The sequence below is a fragment of the Tenrec ecaudatus genome, chromosome 4 (genome assembly GCF_050624435.1).
Source record: "Tenrec ecaudatus isolate mTenEca1 chromosome 4, mTenEca1.hap1, whole genome shotgun sequence".
Lineage (NCBI taxonomy): Eukaryota > Metazoa > Chordata > Mammalia > Afrosoricida > Tenrecidae > Tenrec > Tenrec ecaudatus.
This window is the reverse complement of record NC_134533.1, coordinates 123,760,668-123,773,953: the sequence shown is the minus strand read 5'-3', so window position 1 is coordinate 123,773,953 and position 13,286 is coordinate 123,760,668. Positions and strand designations below refer to the sequence as shown.

The 13,286-nt window shown below is 48.3% G+C and overlaps 1 protein-coding gene across 5 annotated transcripts in view; it reads right to left on the bottom strand.

Annotated features, from left to right (window-relative positions):
* The window catches only part of GRAMD1B (GRAM domain containing 1B), a 336,257-nt gene that overhangs the window by 43,962 nt on the left and 279,009 nt on the right, over nt 1-13,286 (bottom strand). For all 5 annotated transcript variants that reach the window (XM_075546737.1, XM_075546735.1, XM_075546736.1 and 2 more), the window contains one exon: nt 5,471-5,684. In XM_075546737.1, coding sequence (XP_075402852.1) covers nt 5,471-5,684 — 214 coding nt within the window. The remainder of the gene's footprint in view (nt 1-5,470; nt 5,685-13,286) is intronic.

Here is a 13,286-nt window from a genome sequence, read left to right as displayed (position 1 = left end):
GCAGGCAAACACTCTATGTTGTGCCCTGGGACAATTTAAGTGTTTTTCCCTGGTTCTAAGCTCCGCTCCACCACAACTTGCAAAGCAAGATGAGGGTAGCCCCTGCCATGGATGTCTGCTGGGTCCATGTCTGGTGGGTAAAAAGTGATTATGTGCACAAGTACAAGTGAGTGTGGCTACTGCGGTAATGACCATGACGACTCTCCCAGACCCATCAAGAACTCTACAGAGCTATTCCACCTCCACTCTGCGAATCACCAGAGCTGGAGTTGGGAGGGTTCGACCTGGCTGAAGCTACCTTGCTGTGAGTGGGTTGAGTTTCATCCCCACACCTGACCTCGCTGCTCAGGTGGGCTCCCAACTCCTTTTGGAAGATGCCCTCCACGGTCAAACCACAGGAGCGATGGCCATGCAGATTCTGAGCACGGGACTGAAAACCGGCCTCTATAATTTCCTGGCCCTCCCTCCAGAGGAGGAAGGATGGAGCACGTGGGCTGCCTCTGCTCTGTGTGACCTCTGACCTTATGGGTTCGCCCCCAGAAGCCCTGCCTCTGTGCATTACCAAGGTCAGAGGGCAGGAGGCTGTGCCAACAGCCAGGGAAGTGCATGTCTCGAGGTGGCAAGGATGTGTTCTGGGCACTGCTAACCTCACAGTTTGAAAGGGGCCCACATTCTCTCTGCATGTTGTTGAATCAAAACTGCGTCATGGCAGAGAGAACACCCTGTCACGCACCCCTTACCCCATCATCCCTTGGTCCTATCCCCAAGGACTCCAGGAGAAGGGGCAGCAGGAAGGTGGTCTCCATGGGGATAATCAGCAATCTTCTCTAATTATTCCTTACGGGGCTCTCCCACTGCCCTTAGTAAAGAGAAGTCTGTTTCTCCCATCCGTGCACTGCCACACGAATACCTGCTTGTCCCTTGTGAATCTGTTTGGGACCATGTGTCTAGTGACCAAGAGCGGGGAGTTTCATCCAGGTAACCACTTCCCCATGTCCACGAGCCTCCGTCTGCAGCATTTGCTCCCTTCTAAAGGGGAGCAAGAACAGGTGCTCAAGAGGGTTGACAAGAAACGGGAAACTGTTTCTGAGCAAGGACCTTTTTGGCTCATCTTCCAGTTTGAGATTCGAGCCCCAAACCAACTATTGCTGGCAGTTTCCTGGCACCACCAGGATCATGGAGCTCCTCCAGTTCAGCCAACACCATCTGTAGTCTCTGGGGATGGCCCACCAGGCAGGAGCTCCCAACCATGACCCAGCTCAAGCCACTTTCCCAGAGCTAAGTCTACAGAGGGCTCTGCCAGGGAGAGCCCATGGTTGGTTGGCAGGGATGCCCAGGCCTCTGAGGGCAAGAGGAGAGCCCTCCACTGCTGCCGGCACGGGACTGCCTGCCCTTATGAGTTAGCAGCATGCCCACACTATTAGGCAAGGCCAGAAGGATGGAAGGAGCAGAGCTGGGGAGAGGGGGAGATGGGTATTCTGAGAGACCAGCCAGGAGCAAGGATTCAGGAAACTTGCCAAAGGGCAGAGCTATCGTAGATGGGAACTGAACAGAGGGCACATCTATCACCTTTCTGAGACAAGGTTTGAAATGAAAACTCCCACAGGAATGCTTGGACGCAGGCCCACGTTTCCTGAAGGTGCTTTCTAGGCCTGCCCCATCGTGATCTAAGAGGATCACCACCGTGCAAAGGCACATGGGGTGGGGGGAGCGGTGGGGGGAGGGGGGGCAGGAGGAACACTAAGTTTAGGAGGACTCGGGAAAGAAACAATGGCTTACTTTGATCAGGTTAAGTCTGTCATACTGGAAAGGAAGTCACAAAGATTAGAGTTGAAAAAAAGGAAAGAAGCCAAGGGGAAGAGGGGCCTCCGTGCCCCACAGCCTCACGTGACGCCACCCACCCCACCACCAGGTCTTGATCCTCCGTATGAGGCAAGGGTTTGCTGCTTCTGTGCAAGGTGGGGGCGGGGAGAAGGGAATGGTGACTTCAATCTTTGCCATGGAGGCGATTCAGACTCACGGCAACCCCATAGGGCTGGGTAGAGCGGTCTCTTTAAGGAGTAAAATGCCTCTTCTTTCTCCAGCGCAGTGTCTGGTGGTTTCAAATGGTTTCCAACTGCTGATCTTACGGTGCAATGCATCAGCACAAGGGCACAGGACCCCTCTGTGGACCATGAGACCCCTTATTCCCAGTAGCTAAGTTCTTGGCTCCCTCTAGTGTCCAAAGCCATCACTACAGAGCAGAAGCAAACTCCAGCCCTTGAGTTCATTCCACTCTCGGTGACCCTATAGGACAGAGCAGAATTGCCCTTGAGGGTTTCTGAGACTGTAAATATTTAGGGAATAGAAAGCCTTACTCTTCTCCCTAGAGCCGAAGCAGGATGGTGGCAAAAATTCAAGATGGCCTGAGATTAGGATCAGGCTTTTAAGCCTTTTGGCCCAGCTGCGTGGGCAGGGCTGAAGCCAGCCTCAGGGATCGTCTTGTCCGGCCATTACATGTTAGCAGATGAGGAATGGAAGGCCTAGAGAAGGAAACAGATACTATGCCTTGGGCCTGCCTCTCGGGTGCTACCAGCAGGCAGGAGACAAGGAGGAAGTGGCCTAGATAGGGACACCTCTGGCTGTCAGGACCTGCCAGCTGGCTGACCTGAGACAACGCTCCCCTGGCAGGCCCTTGTCCTCTGCCTCAGCTCCTTCCCCTCCTCACATCCTGCTTCACAGAACCCAATCCTGTCCTGGGTCTGTGCTACTCTGAAGTCTCCATGTCCTTCATCTCCGGGGCAGCCTCTGCTGTCGCCAGTCCCGCCTGGGATGGCACTGTCCTCTAGCTAGTCCCAACAAGCCCATCTGCTCCCCTTACATTTGGAGGTGGCAGGAGGAGGGCTGAAGAGAGAATGGGTGGCAGAGCAGGTCTCTTAAATCGGAGAAGTCAGTGCGTGTGTTGCCTCAACCCAATCTCTTCAGCCTCCTCTTTGCAAAAGGGGCCAAGATTAGTCCCCTCGTCATGCTTAGCTCCTGGTCTCTTCATAATCCTTCATTTTTGCCTCTCCAAAATGCCACTTAGAATTCCTGGCTGGTTCAGTGCCACCTGCTTGCTGAAACATTTCCCAACTCCCTCACTCGGAAGTGACTTCCCCGGCCTTTGAATAGGTCATCTGGTGTTCTCCTCATCTTCCCAACTGTCTGGGGGGTGGGAGGACTTGATCTCCCTGCCGGTTCCCTCCAGAGCTGCCATTTGAGAGGTTTCAAAATTAAAACAAAACAAAACCCCTCATGACTGGGTACTCACCTCCACCTGACCAAAGCAGGCCGTCACTAATGAACATAAATATCACTCTTGCCACTGAAGAGTCAACACAGAGGTAAGAGAATGAAGCTGAGAGTTTCATGTCACCATGGAAACGTGTATGAAGACCTTAAGCAGAAGTAGAGAGGGTACAACCTGATTCCAACTCAGGAAATAGGTGCTACCCAGTCTCGTTATCAGCTAAGTCGGTGGTGTAAAGGGCTCAGGAGGGGCTGGCAGTGTTCATCTCAAAACTTTAGTCCCCATCATGCCAGTACGCCCCCCACCTCACCCCACAGAAGTACACTGGCTCCCCCACTCCGGTTCAACCCTCCTTGTCCACAGGTCCACACAGTCACCCCAAATCCTCAGAGCCAGGATGTGCGTGTAGCCTGAAGTCACAGACTGCAAGATCAACCCTGCAGTCACTGCTTTTGGCCTCAGGAAAGAGCAGCTGTTTGGCCTCTTTCTCCTCCTCAAATGCTTTCAGAGACATGAGACTGCTATTTAGTTATCCCTCAGCTTTCTCTTCTTCAGGCTACATCCCACCTCGTTACCCTGTGGGTGTCACTTCCTGAGTCCTCTTGTTCTAAAAGAACTCTTGCTCACTTTCCAAGTTCTCAGCTCTCTGAAATCATGGGCCCCTGGCTCTGCCTCCCAGACATGTCCACATCGCTCCACGACCTGGCAGGTGCTAGCCTCTAACCTGCTAGAAATGCTCTGCCTCTGACCACACTCCAGGCTCAGACACACAGCGGGACCCCTGGGCTGGGTGGTGGGTGGGAGCAGAAAGGGGGCACTCAAGCGGAGTCACTCGAAGGAGGCGCATGGAAGAGTGCGTCAGCGAGAGCTTTTGAGATCGCTGCCATCAACTAAGTAAGTTACTTGTATGTCCTCACGACCCTCAATCATCTCTTGCAGCCACTCAGTCTCTCTGTGGGCCTTCAAAAAATTCCAGGCTTAAGTTCTATTATTTAAAAAAATTATGCAGTCTTCCAAACTTTTGAAGTGCTCTTGTACCTCTGGGGATTCAGGACTCACCCATAAAGGGGAATGTCAGGCCCTTCATTACAACCAGGCAGGGCCTTCCTTCCCTCAAAGGAATGAGACCAATCCCTGGCAGGACTGCTTCCAGACAGTGCCCAGTAAGATGGAAAGAAATGAAAAGTCACCCCCACTCCACCCCACCCCGAGCTAGATGCAGTGTGGGGAGCAGGCAAAGGCATCCGGGAGGGGGCGGGCAGGATGGGTCTTTTCTACGCCAATTCTGGTGCGGCAGGAAAGGTCCTCATAGCTTTACACTGAACAGCCAGTGTGGCAGTGGGGTTGGCCCTCAGGGGAGGGGCCAAGCGAGACATGTGGGCTAGAATCAGAGCGGATAGAGGGGAGGGGGTGCTGAGCGCTACAGACAGGTCAACACTAGAAGGGGAGAGAAAAAGAGGCAAAAGATGGCTTACTTTTGAGAGGCGCTTGTGAGACTAAGACCAAGCATGCAAAGAAGGTATTTGGGGAAATGGTGGGGAAGAAGAGGAAGAACACGAAATCAAAGACACGTTCAGATGGAGAGCAGCTCCCTGCCCCCCGGGTCCTCACCCACTTCCCAGGGCTGGTGAATCAGGGAGAAGGGGTGCTTCAACTCCCCAAAGGGTGTCCGCCGGTGGAGGGCAGAAGGAAATCTCTGGAGCCTAACTTGCCTTGAGCCACCACCCACCACAGAGCTTACTTTATGTGTATCCTTGGGCCGAAGGTGAGGGCCAACGAGTAAATTAGCACCACGCAGGCAGGGTAGTGGGCAGGGAAGGGCTGAAAATGGCATTCTGCAAAGTCCCCTAAGGACTTAGTCCCTCACAGGGCCTTTGTCCCAAGCAGTGTTCCCTTCAGTCACCGCCTGGAAAAGGCAGCAGGCAGAAACAGGTGGCCTCTCCAGATAGGATCCGCAAGGGCCCTCCTGCACACCTTACGCCTTGCTCCTGAACCGGAGCCAAGCTGTGCCTGAGGGCATCCTAGCTAGAGGAGCCCGGCTCCGTGGGCCTTTCTCGGAGGTCTTACAAGAGAAGGCATTGAACCAGGGCCTCCCCTCAGATATTCAGGAGGGTCAATCCTGGGCAGTCCTAAGAGCAAGTGCTCGCTACGTCACCGGCCCCCCACCTGCAACAGCGAGAAGCCTCGTGGGGGCCACCTCACCTTGGAATTCTTGCCGCCACCGCTGCGGCCAGACTGCGAGGGGCAGCTCCGTTGCACGCCCTGCTCCGGTGTGGACGGGGACCTGTCCGCGGAGTGATCGGAGCTCTTCTCCACCATGGCGTCTCCGTCCTGGTTCTGTGGGGTGGGTGAGCGAGACCGCTTGCGCAGGATGGGGGAGCAGGCCGGCGTGCTGCGGTTGGAGTTACTGGCAGTGCTGCAGGGGCAGGTGGAGAGGGGGATGCGGACGAAAGACAAGCAGTCAGTGACTGGAAGTCAAAGACCCGGCCAAGGAAGCCAGTTCTCAGGTTCTGCGCAAGAGAAAACACAAGCAAGGGGCCCCTCTCAGAACGGGGCTGCACGCTCATGACTGCTGGCCAGGAGAGGGCGGTGGTGCCAGGGAGAATCCGAAAGAGGAGTAAGCAAGGTGAATCGGGCATAGGGCAATGAGTAATATAGATAGCTGTCCATTCATCTAAATAGTGTTTGACCCCTATCATATGCCAGGGACTGCCTTGGGCACACAGAAGAGTTTAAGAGTCAAGGTCTATTTTCCCATCCTCATATATAAATATATTTGCATTTGTACATGTCTTTTTCTAGACCTTTATAAATGCCCTCTGTCTCCCAGCTCCTCTTTCCTCTATTTCCCTGGACTTTCCTCCTGTCCCACTATCATGCTCTGTCCCCACCTGATTTTCAGCAATACCTCTACGTTACATTACCATTGATCATGCCCTACCATACCTCCCACACCCACCTCACCACCAATTTGGATCTCTTGTTCTATGTGCCTAAATTTATAGGTTTAGGATTAAGGTAGCAGAAGGACATTGGACCTCCATTCAAGTACTCCCTCAATACAAGAATACTTTCTTCTATTAAATTGGCATTCTATGATGCTCACTCTCCCGACACAATTGCTGAAGACAAAGCAGGTGAATAAGCAAATGTGGTGAAGAAAGCTGATAGTGCCTGGCTATCAAAAGATATAGTGTCTGGCGTCTTAAAGGCTTGAAGATAAACAAGCGGTCATCCAGCTCAGAAGCAACAAAACCCACATAGAAGAAGCACACTAGCCTGTGTGATCATGAGGTGCTGAAGGAATCAGTTATCAGGCATTAAAGAACAAAAAAATCATACCATTGGGTGCACACCTGCATGATTCGATCGCTGAGGACAAATGAGTGCATAAGCAAATGTGGCAAACAAAGCTGATGGTGCGCAGCTGTCAAAAGGTATAGCATCTGGGGACTTAAAGGTTTGAAGGTAAAGAAGCAGCCACCTAGCTCAGAAGCAACAAAGCCCACATAGAAAAAGCACACCAGCCTGTGAGATCATGAGGTATCGAAGGGGTCAGATATAAGGTATCATCAGAACAAAAAATTCTTTCCATAGTGAATGAAGCGGGGAGTGCAGAGTGGAGACCCAAAGCCCATTTGTTGGCCACTGGAGATCCCCTTGCAGAGGGGTCTAGGGGAAGAGATGAGTCAGTCAGGGTGCAATGTAGCACCGATGAAGAATACAACTTTCCCTAGTCCCTAAATGCTTCCTACCCCCCCTATACCACCCCACTATCATGATCCAAATTCTACCTTGCAAGTCTGGCTAGACCAGAGGATGTACATTGGTACAGATAGGAACTGCAAAAACAGGGAATCAGGGTGGATGATCCCTTCAGGACCAGAGGTGTGAGTGGCGATACTGGAAGAGTCGAAGGAGAGTGGGTTGGAAAGAGGGAACCAATGACAAGGATCTACATGTGACCTCCTCCCTGCGAGACAGACAACAGAAAAATGGGTGAAGGGAAATGTCAGATAGGGCAAGATATGACAAAATAATAATTTATAAATTATCAAGGGCTCATGAGGGAGTGGGGAGGGAGGAGAAAAATGAGGACCTGATGCCAAGGACTTAATTAGAGAGCAAATGTTTTGAGAATGATGAGGGCAATGAATGTACAGATGTGCTTTACATAACTGATGTATTGATTGTGATAAGAGTTGTATGAGCCCCTAATAACACGATTAAAAAAAAAAGCGTCAAGGTCTCGCCGGCCGGCCCCATTACCCACTAAGTGGATAGCACCACCCTCCCCCCCCCCAGAAGAAACCCCTTCAGAGGACAGCATTGAAGCTACAAGAGGGACTTGTCTGATCAGAGCACACAGGAGCCAAAGAGGGGGGGAGGGGAAAAAAAAGGAGTGACACACATGCTGGCTCACCAAGCCCTGAGGACAATGTTCCTGCTTAGAGCAGCAATGCACAGAGAACACAGGGCTGGCCTCCCGACAGGACACAGCGTTCCTAATTGACCCACAGTGCCATGGGGGACAACATTAGAGACACGTGGCAGGAATTATGCCAGCCCTGAGCCCACTATATCGAAGCCAGCCTCTGGGGGCATGCAGCAGAGCAGCGGGTGAGCAGAGCAATGAAGTCTCCAAGGATAGATGTGGCGCCAGGGCATGGTACCCCATCAGACTTGACTGGAAAGCACTCGTAAGGGACAACAAATAGACCGTGAACTATTTATAGGGTTTGTTGTTGTTGTCGCTAGAGTTTTACTTTCCAATGTTGCTTCATTGTACTCAGTCTTTTGTGATGGTACATATTGTTGTTGATGTATGTCTACCTGGAAGGGATAGGTGGGATAAACAAGCTGGAAGAGAGAACAATGGGATGACAAATCCAGGGGGACATAGGAGAGGGCGAGGCAGGGGAAAGGAAATGGGTGTTAAGAAACCCAAGGACAAGGGAATAAGCAGTGATTCAAAGTCGGTGGCAAAGAGTGGGTAAGAGGTCTGGCAGGGATGGATCAAGGGTAATGTAACCGAGAGGAATTCCTGAAACCCAAATGAAGGTTGAATATGATAGTGGGGCAAGAGCAAAGTACAAAGAAATAGAGGAAAAAACTAGAAGGTAAAGGGCAGTTATATAGATCCAAATACAGGCATATACAGATGTAAATATATTTATATATGATGATGGGGAAATAATCTATGTACATATATTTATAGATTTAGTATCAAGGAAACAGTTGGACAGTGGGCCCCTACTCAAGTACTCCCGTAACACAAGAATACTTTGTTCTAACAATTTGGCAGTTTGAGATGCTTACCTTCCTGGTACAATCACTGAAAACAAAGCAGGTGCATAAGCAAATGTGGTGTAGAAAGCTGATGGTGTGGCTACCAAAAGATATAGCATTTGAAAAAAAAAAAAGATATAGCATTTGATGTCTTAAAGGCCTGAAGATAAACAAGTAGCCATCTAGCTGAGAAACAACAAAGCCCACATGGAAGAAGCACACCAACCTACTGCAACAGGATTGCTGAAGACAAAGCGGGTGCATAAGCAAATATGGTGAAGAAAGCTGATGGTGACCAGCTATCAAGAGATAGAATCTGGGGTCCTATAGGCTGAAAGAAAACAAGTGGCCATCTGAGAAACAACAAAGGCCACATGGAAGAAGCACACCAGCCTGTGAGACCACAAGGCATTGAAGGAATCAGGTATCAGGCATCAAATACCCCCCCCCAAAAAAAATCATAGCATTGTGAATGAGGGGGATTGTGGGGTGAGGACCCAGGGTCCATCTGTGGGAAATTGGACATCCCCTTGCAGAAGGGCCATGGAGAGGAGACAAGCCAGTCAGAGTGCATTGTAGCAATGATGAAACAAACAATTTTCCTCTAGTTCTTTTTTTTTTAAATCACTTTATTAGGGGCTCATACAACTCTTATCACAACCCATACATACATCAATTGTGTAAAGCACATTTGTACATGCATTGCCCTCATCATTCTCAGAACATGTGCTCGCCACTTAAGACCCTGGTAGCAGGCCCTCATTTTTCCCCTCCCTCCCCGCTCCTCTTTTCCTCATGAACCCTTGACAATTTATAAATTATTGTTTTATCATATCTTCCACTGTCCAGCGTCTCCCTTCACCCACTTTTCTGTTGTCCATCTCACAGGGAGGAGGTTAAATGTAGATCCTTGTAATCGGCTCCCCTTTCCACCCCACCCTCCCGGTATCACCACCCTCACTACTGGTCCTGACGGGGATCCTCCGCCCTGGATTTCCTGTTTCCAGTTCCTATCTGTACCAGTGTACATCCTCTGGTCTAACCAGATTTGTTGGGTAGAATTAGAATCATGATAGTGGGGGTCGGGGGGGGGGGAGATGAGCATTTAGGAACTAGAGGAAAGTTCTATATTTCATCATTACAACACTGCATCCTGACTAGCTCATTTCCTCCCTGCAACCCTTCCATGAGGGGATGTCCAATTGCCTACAGTTGGGCTTTGGATCTCCACTCCGTAGTGCCCCTCATTAAAAATGATATGATTTTTTGTTCTGATGATGCCTGATACCTGATCCCTTCAATACCTCACGATCATACAGGCTGGTGTGCTTCTTCCATGTGGGCTTTGTTGCTTCTGAACTAGATGGCCACTTGTTTACCTTCAAGATCCCAGACGCTCTATCTTTTGATAGCTGGGCACCATCAGCTTTCTTTACCACATTTGCTTATGCACCCACATTGTCTTCAGCGATTATATCGGGAAGGTAAGCATCACGGAATGCCAGTTTAATAGAACAAAGTGTTCTTGCATTGAGGGAGTACTTGAGTGGAGACCCAATGTCCATCTGCTACCTTAATACTAAACCTACACATATATGCACATAGATCTATTTCCACCTACTCATATATAAATATATTTACATATATACCTGCCTTTATTTAGACCTCTATAAATGCTCTTTGCCTCCTAGCTCTTTCCTCTATTTCCTTTTACTTTCCTCTTGTCACACTATCATGTTCAGCCTTCATTTGGGTTTCAGTAATTCCCCTCAGTTACATTACCCTTGATCAAGCCCTACCAGGCCTCCTACACCCTCCTCACCACTGATTTGGATCTCTTGTTCCCTTGTCCCTGAGTTTATTAACACCACTTCCTTTTCTCCCACCTCCCCCTCTCCCATGTTGCCCAGGAACTGTTGGTCCCCTGGTTTTCTCCTCCAGATTGTTCATCCAACTTATCTTATTTAGACAGCCCTGCTGAGATAATAACATGCACATAAACAAGACACAGCAAAACCAAGCAACAAAATAAAACAAAACAACAACAAGCCAATGACAATAAACTAAATAAAATACAACAAGAAAGAAAAGCTTGTAGTTAGTTTAAGGACTGTTTGTTGTTTCCTCTAATTCTTGAATGCTTCCTCCTCTGATCCCAATTCTACCTTACAAATCCAGCTGGACCGGGGATGTACACTGGTACAGATAAGAACTGGAAACAGGGAATCCAGGACAGATGAACCCCTCAGGACCAGTGGTGATAGTGGTGATACCAAGAGGGTGGAGGGAAGGAGAGGGAGAAAGGGGAAACAGATTATAAGGATCTACATATAACTTCCTCCCAGGGGGATGGAGAGCAGAGAAATGGGTGAAGGGAGACGTCGTACGGTGTAACATATGACGAAATAATTTATAAATTATCAAGGGTTCACGGGGGAGGAGGGAGCGTGGAAGAAGGGGGAAAATGAGGAGCTGATACCAAGGGCTCAAGTAGAAAACAAATGTTTTGAGAATGATGAGAAACAAATGTAAAAAAGTGCTTGACACAATGGATGTATGGATTATGATAAGAGTTGTATGAGCCCCCAATAAAATGATTAAAGGAAAAAGATAAATCACCAACTAAGAAAAAAAAATAGAGTCAAGGTCTCATTAATAATCACCCAATACTATCAGCTCCCAAGTTTCAATATCTTGTTGTAGATGTTTTTGTCCTTAAAAATAGCAACAATTCCCCTCACAGAAGAGTCACAAGGAGGGGACGAGCCAGCCCAGGTGCAGTATAGCATCAATGAAACACACAACATTCCTCTAATGCTTTAATGCTTCCTCCCTACCACTATCATGACCCCAGTTCTACCTTAAAAATCTGGCTAGAGCAGAGCATGTACACTGATAGATAAAAACTCTCAACACATGGACTCCAGGCCAGATACACCCCCCAGGAACAGGAATGTGAATAGCAATACCATAAGGGTAGGGGGAAGGTAGAGGGAGAGAGGAGAACTGATCATAATGATTGATGCATTAACTCCCTGTCCCCTTGAGGAGGACAAACAACAGAAATGTGGGTGAAGGGAGACAGCGGATGGTGTACAATATGAAAATAATAATAATTTGTCAAGGGTTCATGAAGGTGGGGCGTGGGAGGGAAAAGAGGAACTGATACCAAGGGCTCAAGTAGAAAGAAAATGTTTTGAAAATGATTATGGCAACATATGTACAAATGTACTTGATACAATTGATGTATGGATTGCTATAAGAACTGTAAGAGTTCCCAATAAAATGATTTATAAAAAATAGCTAAAAATTAAAAAAAATGAAGACATTTAATTTTTAAAAAAATAACAAGTTATTTTAATGTATTAGTCTGGGTACTTTAGAGAAACAATTCTACAGCAACTAATGTATAAGAGAGAGTTTTATGTAAAGATTAAGTGTGCATCAAGAAAACATCCCAACCCAGTGCTGCCCAAACCCACAAGTCCAACATTAACCCATATGTCCAACACTAATCCACAAAGTCGGTGAACATGTAAACATCTCAGAGCTGGCAAGGGTCTCCACACGGCTGCTCCAGCACCCAGGGCTGCATCGGAGTAGGTCCATGTGGCTTCTCCTCAGGGATGTCTTACAGGAAGTCAGCCTTGCAAGCTGAAGCAGGGAATTGCTAAGGCAGCTAGACCCCGGTGCAACCATCACAAAGCAAAAGACCCAAGAACTCAAAAGGCAAGACTCACAGAGCCATTTATCTCCCCGCCCTTCAATTAATCCCACATGTGTTTATCGGCCAGGTTGGCACAATAAACTAACTAACTTACCTACTTTTCCAAGCATCCTTATATTTTACACACATGCATACACACACATATATCTATGTGTGCATATCATATGTATTGATATATATATGCAGACACATACAAGGACTGTACCCCCCAAAATTTTTTAAAGCTATGCATTTAATTTTTTTTACAAAACAACCTTATCACCTTTAAAGCACTTTCCATTACACATAATACATTTGTCAAATCTGTGATTCCATTCTTAGAAATATTTTTCAAACACATCTGAGCTGACAGCACCTGCCTCCTTTTTTCCTTTACCTCTTCTACATCATCAAATTGCTGTCCTTTCATGTCTCTCTTCATTCACAAAAACAAAAAGAAATCATACAGAAGTGAGGTCAAGTGAGTCAGGTGTGTGGGGCAAGAGAGGCATTACTGTTTTGGGGCCCCAAACTGGCACACAGAGATGGCTGAGTCAGCAGGTGCATTGTGGTGGCAAAACCAGTTCCCGTCAGCCACAAATCAGGCCTTTTTTGTCACACACTGTTATGCACTCTTTTCAGAACCTCTAAATAGAAAGCTTGTCTAACAGTCTGGCCTGGTGGAACGAACTACAAATGCACCACAAGTTGACATTTTTGCCCATTTGGGGAGTTCACAGACATCCAGAACGAGGTTTGTCATCTTTTCTCCTCTTTAGAAACGAGAAAACCACTTGTACACTCGAGTTTTTCCCGTAGCACTGTCATTGTCAGCTGTGTTCAACATCACAACAGTTTCTGCGGCACTTTCCTGAGCAGGAAATAAAATTTCACAGCTATCGTCACAGAAAATGAGGTTCAAAAGAAACTGCTTTTAGTGAGCCCTGATAGCTTAGTGGTTACAAGCCAGCCTGCAGTCTGCAAGAAACTACTTTTACAAAACAATGCAGTGTGACCAGAGAA